Genomic DNA, 17106 nt, shown 5'->3' with positions numbered 1-17106 from the left:
ATATAGCTGCCATCCAGAGGCAATGCTAAGGCCCAAAAGAATTGTGTGCCGTGTAACGAGCTGAAGCAGCGCACCGCTGCTCAACACTGCACTTGCCCAGGCTGTAGGAAGACTGCTGCTCAACACTGCACTTGCCCAGGCTGTAGGAAGACTATGATTGGCAAAGGTTTGCTTTCAAAACCTATCCCTTCAAGCGTGCAGTCAAACACACATCACACAGCCATGCAAACGGGAAGCATTCTCGAATGAAACCTCGCTTACTTAACAGCACCGGTGCAAACAAACACACGATGAGGCATCATAATACCAACGAAAGCACACAAGTGCACACTGACGAGAGTGGACCCAAGTAACAATGGGTGGCAATGAACACTGGCCAGCAGCAACAGACTCTGCTGTTACAGCAACTACAGCAGTGGGACAGTTTGTGTTTGCAGCCACCCAACAATGCTTGACAAGACTACTTGAGTGACTTGGGAGCATAGCCTCGAGCATTTTTCTTCAATGACTGAACAGTGACACCAAACACCAGTGAGAAGGGTCACTTAGAGGACGCCACTTTCGAAAGAAGTTGATTGCAATTCACGGAACACCGGCGGGGTCAGGCCAACCGTCTTTCCCCACGTGTGATGCAGAAGCAAAGGAGCAGTGGCAGCACACACCAAAAGTTGTCCATACTCTGACGACAACATGGCCAAGATGCCTGGCAACACGACGCTGCGGCAGGGGTCACTGGCTCCGATCTATGTTAAAATCACCGGGCAGACACCGTAAGCATACACAGTGACTACTTTGTGGACCAGCCCACAAAGTAAGCCCCTGACTTCATACTGTGGACCAGACCACCGCCCTTGTAATAAGTCCTCATCATAGCCTATTTGCCATTTGTGTTCTGTGGTGTTGTGCAAGAGCATCGAGCTCGCAACCGAGTTCTGCGGTTGACAACACGTCAAGTTTTGCCTCTTTTTCCTTTAAATATGGCTGTAATTTTCGCCTCTGCTTATACCTTTCAGGTCACAGGCATCATAATTTCTTTTCTCTTCAAACACGCTGGTATTATACTCCTGTCAAAAGCACTTTCGGAGAGTGCACTCGGTTTTAAGTGCACTTCCCCAAATCTAAACGTCGGAAGCGGAGCACACTCACGGAACGCACTTTGCTGGTCGAGTGCATAGCCTCACTGCCAGTGGTTTCAACGAAACGAAATGTAATGCATAGAAAAAGGACACAGAATCAAGAGGGGGGAACTTTGGGCCAGTTGGTCCGACATGTTTAAAGAGGAAAAGAACCGCAACTTCAGACTTCTTTGTCTTGCGTCCCGTCTGAAGTCTCGGTTCATTTCCTCTTTAAACGCAAAGGACACACAAGTTCATTCTAGCTGTTGAACAGCTTTTAACAAAATAATCGGAACAGAACTTGCTGATATTCTGTTCTAGCGAGATCACATGCCACCTCATCGCCCGCCACCATCTTGTTCTGGAGTGGCTAAGCATTCGTCTTGGTTGGCCTTCACTTGTAGTACTCTAATGATAAAAATATTTTTGTTTTCGTCGAGTAAATATAGATTAAGATTGTTTTTTATTTACTATACAACTAAAGCAATTACTTTTCAGAAGTTTTTTTTTATGATTTTATTCTGCATCTTCAAAAAACATTATTTTAGTCTGTCGACATTTCTTTTAGTGCAAGTGCACTGGTTTCCCGTTTAGCACCGTGTAGCCTAAAGTGTCACTCACGCTCACAAAGTGCACTCCCCGTAAGTGCACTTAACTTGCCCGCTTGACAGGGGTATTAGGCTAGGTTAGGTTAGGTTTGGGCTGGTCCCCAGTACAGGTACTCCTACATACAGGAGCCCATACGTGGACCATTTGCTAGGTCATCATGCCGGAGAGCGAGGCTTCTCCTCCTGGCATTGCCTGCTCAGCAAACTAAGCCCAGTCACCACCCCGACAAATGCGGTGAACAGCGCACTCTGCTGACTAGCCAGAACACAGTACAAAACAAGCACCACAGCCAAGCCCACTCAAAAAAGCATGAACGGCAAAATTTTTTTCCCCCCTCACTTCTATAAGTTGATCTGTGTCTAATAATTACGAAATGAAACTAGATACTCAGACATGACGAATAATCAATATCATCCTAAACAATAATAATATCGGGCTTCACTTGCCAAAGACAGTAGCTGGCTCAGCACCGCATTGCGGTGTTCGCGACTGATCAGACATGCGATCACGTGTGCTCACTAACCAATGATGTTGACTAGTGCCCCCGTGGAATCGCCAGGTGCCGAATTCGTTGGATAGTTACGAACATGTTACACTATGCCGTCACCATCATAGTCGTCCTCACCATCAAAAGAGGCTGAATTTTGTCCCAAGTCGAAATCGCAGCCATTGTGGATGTAGTTAACCACTTTAGTTTGACCCCCTGTAGAGGAGCGGGCCAGAAACTGACAGCGCTGTAAGGAGTGATGAAGGCGGACATAAAAAACGTGCACTTTGGCCATGCTCAATGGTAAGCCATTAAACACGTTTCACCTGGAATGTCTTATTAGCCTCAAGACTTGTCTTTTCTTTCTCACACACTACACATGCAAGGAAACTAGGGACGTGTTATAATGATTTTTGAGACCGAACCAAATAGAAATCAAACACTGCCACATAAGCCAATCGAATCGAATATCGAATACTTTTTGAATAGTTTTGAAATAATGAACAGCCATTATCCTAACTAATGTAAGACTACATTCACACCCCAGTACCCTTAAAATTAGCAAGTTTCTGTCACTACATAGCACTAGATTGTGAAGCGTTGTTTATTAAAAGCAGAAAGGGAGCAATTAGGAGCAGACAAGTACTTTCTTCGCACGCAGAGAGCTCTTCAGACAGTGCGAATGACCACTATACAGCCTCCAAAGTATGGCTACCTAAATGACATTGCCTGCACCACTCTGCAAGTTCTCATGTTTAATGTCTATACAATGCCCATAGGGGCGAAAATTTACTGTACCTTTAATCCAATTTTTTTTTATTTGGGTGCAGTTGACGTTCATAAATATTGTAGAAGTATCAAAGAATATTCGCATTTATGAATATTGACTATTCAATTTGAAAACTGAATCAAATAGGACACTATTTAATTTGCTATATGAAAGTTTTGAATATCAGCACATTCCTAAAAGAAACCCTTGTGGCTAGTACCACTCGCGTTGTAATTTTTGTTTCTCTTTGGTTCTCCTACTCATGGCAAACACCGTACTTACTCGAATCTATGCCGACAGTTTATTTTCAAATAGTCATATACCAAACTCTAGGGTCGGCTTAGAATCAAGGATTTTTAAAATACGTGCCAGTTGGTAAATGAAAATGATACATATGGTGCATAGCTAGCGTCATCTAGAAAAGTCTGTATTGTAGCCACTACTACTCGCGCCAGTAGCCAACCGAAGTACACGAGTGATGTCACCATTTCGACCTGTGTCGTATCAGTATGGTGGCCAAGTGTCGACGTGCGGTGGGGCATTATCGTAATGGCATTATGTAGAGTGAGCTCGGCATGTTCACATTAAATAAATACTGCTTTCATTTTATGAACGCTGTCCTCAGTTTTTTGTTCGGCTTACATTCGAGGTAAATTTTCTTTTATTTCTTCTGGCTTTGGACACTCGGGGGTTGGCTTAGAATCGAGGTCGGCCCAGATTCGAGTAAATACGCCTTTATGGAAATATGGAAAAAATCTGCAACATTACTCCGTGGTCGTACTTCCATGTTGGGCCAGCGTTGAAACGGTAAGCACGTAAAGCCAGCTGATATGTGCCCCTACCCTACAGAAAGAAGCACAGGCAGCCCATGCAGGTGTGTTCAGCAAAACATCGATGCCCCGATTTCCGCAGGTGCCACTGCCATCCAATGGGCACACGAATCTGTCTGCTGCCGCAAAGCGCAATGCTTTAATGTGCTAATTGCCAAAGATATAGATGGCATCACAGCGCACCCAACATTTGTGCATGTATATCTGAATATATATGCACTGGAGGTGGTATATCAAGGCACTGATGCCCCGTCATGACGGTGCATTCAGATTACTGCGGGCGCACACTAGAGAGCAAGGAGTACGACACAAGCAGGCAAGCAGTCCGACAGTTCAGCGAGGAGGCAGTGTCTATCCCGCCATGCACCATGCCGGGCATCGCAATCTGTGATGTGGATGATACTTGCGGAGCCGCAAAATGTCACAGTGAGCCCAAGAAGCAACAGAATGCATCGTATTGACGATGGAAGGTGCTGCAGTTTGAAGCAGCATGCTCCTACCAACATTGAAATCATATTGAAATATGCTCGAGGCAATGTTTGCCATTAATACTATGTCAGAGATAGTACTCTGGCAGAAAATTTAAATACAGTAAAACCTTAATGTAACGAACCTCGATTGAACAAACTTCGTGATGTAACGAATTTTCATTTCCCGACCTTAGTTCCATTGAAAACCGTGCATTTCTTTTCACGATTTAACAAAGTAATTTCGTAACACGGTTGCGATTTAATGAAGCTTTCGGCATTTCAAGCATATACTTGGAGCCTCTATGGCTCGCAAATCTGGCAAGAAAAGTACAAAAATGTCATCTAAGCAAAAGTTATTTCAAGCATTCTTCCAAATGAAATGTTGGAGCAGCAAAAACGCCATCAAAGTGCACATGCCATGCAACTTGTGGGTGCCGGCTGCGGGTATTAAGCGGGTCAGCCACGGTGTCCTAGATTTATGGCGCTGCATGACGCAACGAACACAAATCTTGGACATCGTGAGACACGTCGTTGCACTGCTCTCTACACGATCTGCACCGCACGTGCTGGCGCTCATGACCGTGCTGTTATGTCCCGTCCTTCTCGCAAATTTGATTATAAGTGCTTGCTGACAAGATACTGCCCAGCAGGAATGCCGAGTGCTTTTACTGCTGAAACTTTGAAACCTCGAATGAGCAAAATTCGCGATTTAACAAAGTTTCCCACTGCAAGGACAACTTCGTCATACGAAGATTTGACTGTACAAACACTCTATGTTTAAAATTTTGCGACAGTGCCCTTTTAACAAACCACAGCATGCATTATAATGTTTATTACATTTAGTGTATTAATATCTTCTGTCTCATGCATAATAAATCTAACTACTTTTGAACTGCGAGCTTATTTACAAGGATTAAACGCACAAGAAAAAGCATCAGAAAAGTGGTGCAGCAACTTTTGAAAGAAAGCACCATACTATTTACTGTTGCAGTACTGTTGCTGTCCAGAGCTAGTATGACTTCTCTACTACAGTCTTGCACAATCCTCCCTACCCCCCTCTTTAAGGAAAGAATACAGTTGGCCCCACACTTAAATATCATTTAAGAATATTTTAGAACAAAATATTAAAAAATCTTCTTTACATACATTGTATTTAAATAAGCGTTTTTGCCTATGGTTTCTTACTGAATAAAACTGAACATTTACCAAGTCCCTTACCACACAAATGGCTTGCTTTATTGCAGACAGAAAGAATTGCATCAATCATGCACAAGGGCACCATGAATGCTAAGTGAGTTGTTGACGCAAAGAAAAAGAAATGCCTGTCTGGATAAACAAGTCACAGACTCTGCCACGAGTACCATGAAGAAACAAATTCAAGGATGAGCGGCAACTGCACGCGCTCTAGAGTTCAACATATCCGATACCATGTTCGATTAGGCCGTAGACTTTACACTAGCAAAGTTGCCGGAATCCTGATGGTTCAACGCACGACACCTTTCACTCTAGTGTAATTCCGTATAATTGGCTTCCACCGCGCAACAAGAGCCAGCAATGAGCTCAAAGGCCAACTCACTCTCGAGGTTCTCCAGGAGCTGCTCGTGCTCTGCGGCTGACTGGAACTGGCAGAATATGCGCATCTTCTCCTGGAGCTCTCTGCACAGCAGCACAAGAAAACAACAACAACAGAGGTCAAGAGGCGCTATGTGACAGTGCCAGACGCCCATCTACGTCCCCTGGCTCTAAGAGGCTAAGAAGCAACAATACAGTATCAAGGAGGGGTGGGGGGTGGGACATGTAGTATACATGTACATTTTGGCTGCTGCCGTTTGGCTGGACTGGGGTACAAGCGAAGAGGAAGTAGGCAACCTTAGCCAGTCTCCCTCTAGCTGACACAGCTCCAGCCAATCAGCAGTGGCCAAATCGGCCAGGTGGACTCTTACCCGGCTCAATTTAGTGTGCACTACATACTGAGGGCTGCATAATTAGGACTGTCAAGTTACACGACTCCTCAAGCTAAACCAAAGACTCGCTCGACTGCAAAATTTCGCACCGAGATAGCATTTTGCGGTGGGCTCAACTTAATACCACGTCTACGTGCATTGCACACCTTTTCAGCTATACATACGCCCTTGAATAACAAATATTTAGCTTTAGATGCCATGCACAAGCAGAAATAAGCTTGGCACAGAAAACACACTGACAAGCAACACATTGTTTTTGGACCACAGTGACTGCCCCTGCAACTTCAGTGTTGCCGATTTTGCCTGCTTCAGGAAGTTGTCATCACATACGTGCTCATTGCGACTGCCCGTCTTCCATCTTTTCACCGTCTGAAGACTTCCAACGAAAAGTTAGAGGAACAGTGGACGAAACTCTTTTGCAACTAGTTTTTAGTAAAACCTTGTGCACTGTTTGTAAAGTCGTAAAGGCAGTCCAAATTCGTTAACGTCGCAGAAAATTATCAAGAGTTGGCAGGTACGCAGCCAATGCACTTGGACCATGCGAAAGCTATCTGCTGATGACAACCCATCCCACTCACTTGTCGGCCTCACGGGCAGGCTTTTTCCCACGGGACACCGGGCTTGCCTTGGAGGCCGGCCGGCCCGTGTGGCAAAATTGCTCAAGCAGGCGGTAGTCCCGCACTAGCCCTTTGCGGCGCAGTCGTTCCCGTAGCCGCCTCGAGTACATGTCCACCTGAGCCAGCTTCAGGGCCACCTCCAACTCGTCCTCGTCGGGGCCGCCCATCGACAGCTGGCTGATCAGGGACTCTGCCTCGTTGTCATACTCCTGCAGTGCATAAAACCGAAAAGAGGGAAGTGATCTCATTTTAATTACCATGTTTACTGCGATGTAAGTTGCATCAGATGTTCCCCTCTAAGGGGCTGTTCTGATATGCAGAGGTAATGTAGCTGCTAGAAATGAACAGTGAGAAACATTTTAGCACAACTTCCTAGTGACTCACAGTGCACCAGATGAGTATGACAAGTGACACACCAGTGAGTGGGTCATCACACACAAACATACTGCGAAGAAAAAAAAATCCATGACCTTATGTTTCACAGGCATTTTAAAGGGAAACACGATTCTTGGGAGGCTAGATATCGCTAAACAATCAACTTTTTAGAATTGACATTTTTGAAACCTCTAAATCTCTTTGCACGAATCTGTAAAGTTTCTCACCTCATGTACCAATATATTTGCAAAAAAAAATCAATTTATACTATGCCTGTGAGGTAAATATGGGCCAGAACTTATCCTCAAACGGCACTTTTTCCACAACGCACACATGCCGTTGTGCATGTGTTATCATGGTCACCTTGGTCTAATTTGAAAAAGCAGCCCCTCGTTTTCAATTTCCCATCACCAATGGCTGCCCTTGCTCATTCCTTTCAAGAAAAAGAAGTGCCTTGCTGGCATTGGCAAAGTGCAAGACGATATGCGATGGTGAAGTAAAAATAGACAAAGGTGAGCGGTGGTACAGCCTTGCTGCTGCTTGTGCGTGCAAACTGCAGCAAGACATCAGCACGAGTTCACCGTGCGTTTATGCAGATAACCCGTTTACCGTGAATTTGCTCACTGCACGTGCTATGAAAGTGACTGGCCATTAATGCAAATGCTGCCAAGTGATGTGTTTTCAAATAAAGTCAACTTTCAGTAATTCGACCCAGACAAAACCAAACAAATTGATCGAATTAAAGAAGATGCCGAAAAAAAAAACCCGCAAGAACACACTGCTGATTCATGAGGAAGTACATACCCGATCTAACACACTTCCCAATCAAAGGCATGCCAATTTTTCATGCATCCAAAGCAGTATATCTGTGTTATAAAGCATACGAAGGCCGTGAAGGCAGTTTTGGCTTTGTGTCCGATTGCACCACATAGGCTATTTTCAACCCAACTAAAAAAAAATTCACTTTAGAATGAAGTAAATACTGCAATAAGGCATTGCAAGCTGTCATTATAGCTTGAAAATATTTCTAAGGCAATCAGAATATAGCCGCTTTTGATGGGAGATTACGTGTGCTCAACGCAGTCTACTGAAAATAGGGAAACCTGTGTTTCGAAACATTAAAATTTCTTTTTTTGTTACTTGAATGGTTTCTGGGAGTGATACCTTATGGCTTAGAACAGCTACAGCCATAGCTATTTTTCAACATAAAGCCTGATCTGTAGATCAGGTAATGCCGGGAGCACGTTTTATTTAATTTCCTGCCAATAAATTTCTAAAATTTCATTGTTTCTTTTTCTTAGTATCTACGGTACAAACATTGGACCTTGATCTAGATAATGGCTCACTACAATTTCATTTGAAAACTGCTTCCAGTACTGCATTTATTGCATGTCCTAGCATCTACCTATGCCATAATGTTGGCTTTCCACTGAGCACCCTTTTCCCCACTGTCTCCAGAAACAACATAGTGGCAGCTTCATCTATCTCCTGAACTAAGAAATTTAATAAAATTCTGGGGTTTTACGTGCCAAAACCAAGATACAATCACGAGGCACGCAGTAGCGAGGAGCCTCAGGTTAATTTTGACTGCATGGCATTCTTAACCGTGCACCTAATGTAAGGATTACATGGGCATTTTTGCATTTCGCCCCCATCACAATGTGACCGCAACAGTAGAGTTCTGATCCCGCACCCTCAGGCTGAGAAGTGCAATGCCATAGCTACTACGCCACCACGGCGGGCATCTCTCGAACTAATTGACCCATCAGAAAAATAACTGCGTAAAATCTAAACAAGCCTGTGGAATTTGGTCAAGACGTGCTGTGCTGCTATTGGGCACTGCAGTTGTACGTCACGAGATGAAATGTCACGGTCATAAAAATACAAGTTTAGGGTAAACTAACTTTGACTGTATTTCAGTCTTGCAACCGATAATTTTGGTTAGTGTAGGCTGTCGTAATTTTGGTTTTACTTCCTTTACCATATGGGGAACAGATCAAGCTGCAAAAGTGGTGACCTTTTTGACCAAACTAAAGTTATCTCGTGTTTCTCTACAAACCTTCACTTCCTAAGTGCTCGTGTTGTTGCATTTTTGCAATTGCCTTTCATCACTGGCCCTCGCTCATGTAACATGCATTAAGAACTTGCCCAGCAGTGTACCCTTCTTATTCAGAAATGTGTTGCAGAGCCCTTAGGTACAGAAGAAAAAAGAAAGGAAAGTGAGAAACGCAAGAAAAACGACAATTTTATTATGTATGCAAAACAATTCTGCCAGTCATAAAACAAGCAGCATCATACATAAAATATCTGTCAAAAGGCAAAGCTTATTAGGAAAAAAAAATATGCTTAGAGGTAATGAAGGCAGGCTTTTTTGCATACACAAGAGCTTCATTGCACACATTGGCAGCCACTGTAAATTGACACTTCCAAACACAAATGCACAAAATGAACTAAAGTAGCTATAATTTGTGGTAACCAAACACAGAAGACCCTCTGATTGAGAGAGAATGTGTTGCGGCACTCACTTCACTCCTCGAAATCCCATGCCGGAGTAAAACACATAAAAACACTGTACCATGCACAAGCCTATGCAACAATCGGGGCACCACATTCTTGTTTCCCACCCACATGACTTGATCTTTGTGCAAATAATGCAATGCCGTGTCAGTGTACTTTTTTTCTCTAGGAAGCAAGCAGTCTAGGAAATGTAATGCCAAGGGCCTCATCAAAGAGTGGTCGGAAACGCGGCCCATGGTGCCGGAGCTAACCTGTCCTATCACCTTTACCAACATCAGCCAAACTCCAGGTGACTGACAAAATTTCCCCTGTATCGTGTTTAGAAAAGTGCCTGTGCTTAGAAAAGTAAAAACACTCTTGCCTTTTCTGTACAGAGATAAACACTTCCCATTTCAGCACCTCTTTAAAAACACCACTTTTTTTTTTCTACGCTTAAAGCTTTAGCATTACCCTTCAGTGAGGTTTGGTTGTTAGGCTGGTATTTGTCACAGTAGTGTTTCCCGATTAGCTAAAAACAAATGCATAATCCATTTCTGTGTACCTTTAATATCTTTAGAAATCGGTACAGTCTATGCTCGTTACAAGAGACCCACGTACAACAGACTTTTGGATATAACGGACCATATTTCAACCTTAGTATGCTCTGCCTATTTTATTAATGCAACGAAGTTCGCTTTTAACGGACCACATTACAACGGACTATCGGCTACAGCGGGCGAAATTTGCGGCATTTTTTGTCAAAATCGGGCATATAAAATGGAATTTTGCTGCGTTGACATGGGCTAACAACTGCCTTGTGAGGATCAGCCAACGACTGCGGCTCAATATCGCGCGTGCGATGGAGGAAGGTGGGGCAGAAGCGGGCCGTTTTCGTTCGTGCGCGAGGCACGGTAGGGGGGGGGGGGGGGCGAAGCAAGGGAAGGGGGTTTTACTCCGTCGGCTGCTGCTTACAGCGCGCTTGCACGGGCGCTTTATCTTGAAAGCGATCTGCAACATGAATAAAGTGCACCCAGAGAGGGTAGCTTTGTATGCGCTGTGCTTTCGAGGTTAAGTTCGCATTGAAGCGAGAGGCCGCGCGAAGCTAACTTCGTCCCCTGCTGCTGCTGCGCTTGCTCACATCAGCGCTTTGACAGCGAGTGTCTGCGCTCATCGAGTGCGAGGTGCTCACGTTTACCTGTACGGGCGTGACACTGTGCTTGTTAATTTACTAAGCGAATGTTTACAACTTTATCCGGGCGATAAAACTACTATCCTTACTTCACATAGCTGTCCACCAATTTGCTACTGCAATCGATGCTTCGCCTCTCAGGTGAAATTCGACTGTTTTGGTTTGTTTATTTTGACTTTGGACGTCCGTCACTCACTCTTTGCGATAACATTGTTACACATCGCGACCGAAGTTTCGGAAGTGAGGCGTTTTGGATATTATGGACTTCGGATAAAACGGACATCTTTTGTGGCATCATTAGGGTCCGTTGTAACGAGAGCCGATTGTATTTAAATGTCAAGTTTCCAAGTCCGTGTTCGTGTGAAGTCCTAAAATTTTATGCCCATGCGATCTGAAAGGACAAGGGAGTACAACATAACCAACACTTCCTTTTAAGCTCTGCTATAGCAAAAGCTGCAACCTTATAACGCATAGTGAAAATAGTGAAAAAATTTGTAACCAACGAAAATGTACTGGGTAGGATATGGCCTACAACACACCAATACAAAAGATAGCATGACATTCTTCCGACAGCCTTTTGTCTGAAAGAAAGCTTTCTCGCCCCACACTGCCGAAAGGGGAGCCCTGCAAGCTCAACAAATGCCTGTGAAATAAAGCTGTCATGTGGTGAAGACAGCAGCCAAACCGTAGGGGACAACGAATTTAATACGGCAAGCCCTTTGTTGGGGAGAAGCCCGAGCTTGTGAAATTAAGAAAAACTTGGAGGAAACGAGAGCGTCGAGAATGATGGGGTAGACACGTGGCCCCTATTTGTGCTGCATCATTTTCTGTTCAAGGCAAAGTAAGTCAACATCAAGTGGCATAAACCCGACGGGTTGATAACTGACAGATCGCCACCAACCCACTCACCCGCTCGTAGTCGTCCCGACAGGGCATGTAGCCAAGCTCCTGCTGCTCGGTGGATGTGATGTCCACCGTTGCCACCGGACTGCTCAGGCTTGGCGACAGCGGCCCTGTGGGGCAACAAGTGGCAAATGCCCCGCTGTCCAACTCGGAACACAAGTTTGTTTATACACGCGCTAGCCAATCACATTCTCTCATTTCAGTAACATCACAGCAGAGCAGAACTTGTGGGTTTCCAGAAAGCGTTGCCAAGGTGGCCCCGGTTTCAACATTCACACAGCGCAGCTTTTGTCTGTATGTAATCCATGAACTGAGCCACCAAAAGAGCACAACCCACATAATCGACCCACCTCCTTCAGGCACTGTGTGATCCTTGATTTGAGTCGACACATCGGTGGACCATGTCGCTGGAAAAGCAAAGGGGAAAGAAAAATGCGCAATGCAGGTGACAGCAACCAATGTAGATGCCAACTCTTGAGAACAAAACAAGTACAGCAAAATCCTGCTAATTCAGCCCTTGGTAGTTAAAGTGACACTAAAAAACAAAAGAATTATTAGTTTATGCTGGTAGAAGCATCCTTTGAAAATTACATGGCGATTCAATACTTCGATTACTACAGAGGAAAGTGAAGGCCTCTTTTTTATTTTTTTTTCACCCGAATTACAGCACCAATACATCAGTTTGATATATATTTCAATATTTTCCTTGCATTCGACCTTGTTTACCTTGCCCCGAGCATCACCGGCCTCGCACGCCTCTCTCCTATCTCACTTCCACCTCTAAGACATTGGTGCAGTCAACTTGTGTGTCGGAGGGGTGGAAGGGAGACGAAAGAGAGAGAGGGGGGGGTTTGTCAAGTTACAAACACAACCCTTCTTATCAGAGTTGTCCTCCAGCCCTCCATTGGCATGCCTTGCCACAGCCAACTAGGCAAAAGCGTGGCTTTCGGGATTACTTTTTTTTGTGTGAGGGAGCTGTCACAAAAAGTGGTGGACACCATCCATCACTCCACTAGCACACATTTCTCGCCGAGTTCGCAGCATGTTGTCTACATGAGCAGGGTCGCACTAACATCTGGTGACCAATACATACAATACAATACAGACATCTGGTGACCAATACAGACACCATAAGAGGCACAAACTCACCTCTCCCAATGTTCCCCTCAATGTAATGGCTGTTGTAGTGTTCTTGTACCTCTGTTGGAGAGAAAAGAAAAGAACATATATGAAGACAAGGTAGGCCATCCTTACACTGCTTCACATGATGGGAAGATGACCAAGGTGAAATTTTGAGACGCCCTCTTGCTTCTTTCTGCTGCCAATTTGAGTTTCACTTCACTCAATGCACCACTGGGAAGGCAAGGGGACTCAATCGATGTGTTCGATGTTGATTGTTGGAGCACACAATCAAAAGTACAGAAAGTTGGGCTAGTCGGTATAGATGTTTTTCTTGGCTTTCTAGTTGAACCTGGAGCTGAGAGTTGGTGCTTGGATTCACAACGCCTTTCCTCTCAGTCTTTCGTTTTTTTATGCGCTGCCATTACCGAAGAGAACTAAGAGCATGCAATGCCACAGTCACTGAGCAGCAGCTAATGGTATGCAAGAATTGCCATGTGATGCTCGTGTTAAGTAATAATATTTGCCGGTCTGCATCCTCCCATCAGTTACCTATTACAGGTAACTGTAATATGATCCTACCATTCAAAGATTACCTTTCAGACCCACACGACTACAACTTAAGGTCATCTATCGGTCATGAGGCAGGCAATGAGCATGGACACATACACAAAAAAGTGACATTGAAGCGTTATTGCCTTAAATGTTATTTCCATTCATGGGGTGCCACCCGAGCGAAGTTAATGGCATTTGCCTCGCTATTTATTTATTTGCTGCATTTGCCACAAATTATCACAATTTGCCACAAAATGAATAATCTTGACAGCATAGCCTGCGTAATACGGCATACATAAAACAGTACTGCTGCTGCAGCACAATGCTCTAGCAGAGGCATAGAAGTGCTGCTGTTAACTGCTAAATTAAATTCTAGGATTTGATTACCACCATCTGATTATCACCATCAATTTATCTGATAATCACCATCAATTTATCTGATTATCACCATCACCATCTGATTATCACCATCACCATCTGATTATCACCATGCCGTGGTGGGAGTATTCAGATAAAATTCCGACCACTTGGGGTTCTTTAATGTGCACAGAGATCTAAGTACGCGAGAGTTCTTGCATTTCGCCCGCACTGAAAAGTGGCCACTGTGGCCGGGATCAAACCTGTGCCCTCAAGTGCGGCAGCACAACATCGTAGCCACTGGGCCACCGCGACTGGTGTTAACAGCTGTGCTCAGCAAACATCTTCACGTCGGCACAGTGTCAACCTCAATGCAGCCAATGCAATTTTTCTTCTCGATTTTACGATAATGATTGGCCGTGAAAGACAGCCACAAGCTCGGGCTGACCACGCTAGCTAAAATATTGTTCAAGACAGTCTCAAACCGCAAGCGCGTGCTTTTTTAAGTTAGCACTAGAGATGTTTCAGAAATGATCATCATCGCCATGCCAAATGACATGAAATTTGGGCAGCAGCTCTGGAGAAAATTTAATCAGGAAACTTCAGGCATTAAAATTAGTGTTAATTTCACACGTCCCTGTGGCTCAGGTATATCTCTTCTGGACTTGTTTTTTCCCTGCTGAAATGAAGTGACAATGCATAGCAAGTGAGGTTTGCTGCCACGATTCTGCGGAATGTGAGGAAGGGTTAACACCGACAAGATGTGTCAGTGGGCGCACGAGTCCATTGTGCATAGTAATTGACCTCAAGACCATCAATACCAGCAAGAAATTTGAGAGCGCTCGTCATACCTTCACAGCTTCGAGCCGGCAGGCACTGAGAGACATCCTCCCTGCAAAGAAATAAATGAAAATACCTGGAATCTTCCGTCGAGATTGCAACTATTTATGTCAAGCCACACACATCAAATAAAAAAGAATTCCAGTCTTAACATCCCGAAACTGCACGTTGGCTTACGAGACATTGTAGTCTAGGCACCCAAATTAATTTTTGCCACCTGAGACACGCAAGCATTTTTTTTTTATTGCATTCTGTTCTCATCAGAAAGCGAACGCAGCGGCTGGGAGCCAAGCATTTTTAAAACAGCAATATGTATGACGTTTTGAAAGTGCAAGAGCATGGGGCATAATATATCACTGTCGAAAGTTTACAGCAGAATATTGCTCCGTGTAGCCTTACACAAATTCCTGCTTCAATCGCAGAATTTATTGAACCACTGTAATAATGTTCTGTGCCAATATAAAGCATAAGCGCTTCATTTTGGAAATATTACAACACACTTCCAGATACAATAAAACCTCGTTAAACCATACCCGCTTACACAGTAGTTTAGTTTTAAAAGTAGTAAAGTCAAATCCCCAACTCAGCGGCCATTGAACATAATGTGTTTTGTATCCACACAAACCATACCAGCTTATTGCGTACGTGTCGGTTAACACGCACTGTTTTCACTTTTCGTCACACAAACACGGTGGTGCGTCGTCTCCATCGGGCGGCCCAGCAGAACAACAAGTCTCAGATATCGGTACGGTCTCCAAGCGCACTGTGTGTTTGCGCGTGAAGCCGTATCAACATCAACATCATTTCGCCGCCGTGCCAGAGAGCATTGTGGCGTCGTGCAAGTGAGGACTCGAGTCATGCTGAAGCTCGGATAAAAAGACGCCAGGTACTCAGCATAGAATAAAACTTAGACATTCTCCGTGCTATTGAACATGACATGAAGAAGTCGGCGCTGGCACGCAACAGGGATCTGCTGTTGACTACAGTGTGTGGCATTGGGAATGCGAAGAAGTTGCTCGGCAGCGCTGCTGCAACCGTGAAGAGATGTCGGCTACGAGGTTCGACTTTTCGTCATCGTTGCCTCTGTAGTTGCCAAAGTTTTGACTAGCGACAGTGATGAGGACGACATGGAAAGCGACAGCACGGGCGATTCAGGCCCGACAGTGGCAGAAGCTGCGCATTATGTCAGCCTCATGAACGCAATCGTCGCGACGTGAACAGCACCCGGCAACGAAAAAGGCACACCGGGACTCCTGCAGCACTATTGTGCGCATGCAAAAAGAATACGTAACGCCAACGAGGAATCTGCCATGCGAATGTTTGCCGAGAAGAGGGGGCTGGTTGAAAAGCTGGCACGCAGCTTCAGTAAGTTTGAGGCCGCTGTCGTCGTACTAGGCCGGTGCAGCATCAAACGAAAATAACACTTTTGTCGCGCGAAGTGAATAAATATTGCATGTTTTTATCCCCTTTATCGCCCTCTCTCAGAGTTCCATGCTCCGTTTTCGACAGGTAAATGGGCGATCTCATGCTATTTCAGTTAAACAATGCTACCGTTTAGCACGTACTTTTTCCGAGCTCCGGCCAACTACGATTTAACGAGGTTTCACTGTACCACAGACCGTACTTCTTGGTTTGGTCTGCCCATATTATTCCCGTAACAAATTGCACTTTTAATGGACCGAAATATAACAAACTGCAATAGAAAAACTTCGGAGCAACATTTTCCCCAGATGAGCGCATTAGCGCCCCAAGATCTCCGAGTGGTACCCTCTCGCATGTGACACCCAGATGGGGGTCCCCACAGTCACGGCATGCGCAACTTGAGGTTGTCGGCTGACCTGCTCTGCTCTAGTTTCTTTTTTAATGAGAGTCTGCAGCCTTGCAGAACAGTATATGTGGAATGTTCCACGTCCCTATTCTCTGCGAAATCAAGTGAAATTGCCTTCGTCACCACGCTTAGTGCGGATTGCTCCTGACATCATCTACTGTCATCAGTGTGCGCGTGTGCATGTATGGCGTTTGTTTCTCATCACAATGATTTGTTGGTCCTTTATTTTTTGACAAACTGCAGCACTTGGCATTCAGCTACTGCACCTGTGTTGTAATGCTATGTTTGTACGTCGAGCGCATCCCACTCCGTTACGTAATCTTGTGCTGCAGTGCTGACCTTCGCAAGATACGATATTTATTCGAATCTAGGCCGAGTGTTTTTCAAATAATCATATTCCGAACTATAGGGTCGGCTTAGATTCGAGGATTTTAAAAAATGCAGAAGTTTTTCATTGAAACTGCCAAGTATGGTGCATAGCTAGCGCCATCTAGAAATGTCAGTATCGCAGCCACTACTAGCCTTGCCAGTAGCCAACCGCACACAAGCGAGGTCGCCATTTTGACCTGTGTCGTGTCGGCCA

General features: G+C 44.7%; 1 protein-coding gene across 4 annotated transcripts in view; it reads right to left on the bottom strand.

Moving 5' to 3' along the window:
• The window catches only part of LOC142587693 (transcriptional adapter 2-beta-like), a 41001-nt gene that overhangs the window by 11365 nt on the left and 12530 nt on the right, over positions 1–17106 (bottom strand). For all 4 annotated transcript variants that reach the window (XR_012829609.1, XM_075698871.1, XM_075698872.1 and 1 more), the window contains 6 exons: positions 14707–14747; positions 12974–13024; positions 12175–12231; positions 11831–11934; positions 6823–7070; positions 5857–5936 (listed from right to left, as the gene is read on the bottom strand). Coding sequence is in view for 3 of the 4 variants with exons in the window: in XM_075698871.1 (XP_075554986.1) it covers positions 5857–5936; positions 6823–7070; positions 11831–11934; positions 12175–12231; positions 12974–13024; positions 14707–14747 (581 nt within the window). In the remaining variant the exon portion in view is untranslated. The remainder of the gene's footprint in view (positions 1–5856; positions 5937–6822; positions 7071–11830; positions 11935–12174; positions 12232–12973; positions 13025–14706; positions 14748–17106) is intronic.

The sequence above is a fragment of the Dermacentor variabilis genome, chromosome 7, assembly GCF_050947875.1.
Source record: "Dermacentor variabilis isolate Ectoservices chromosome 7, ASM5094787v1, whole genome shotgun sequence".
Lineage (NCBI taxonomy): Eukaryota > Metazoa > Arthropoda > Arachnida > Ixodida > Ixodidae > Dermacentor > Dermacentor variabilis.
The sequence above is the reverse complement of the archived record's forward strand: the minus strand, read 5'-3'. Positions and strand labels throughout refer to the sequence as shown.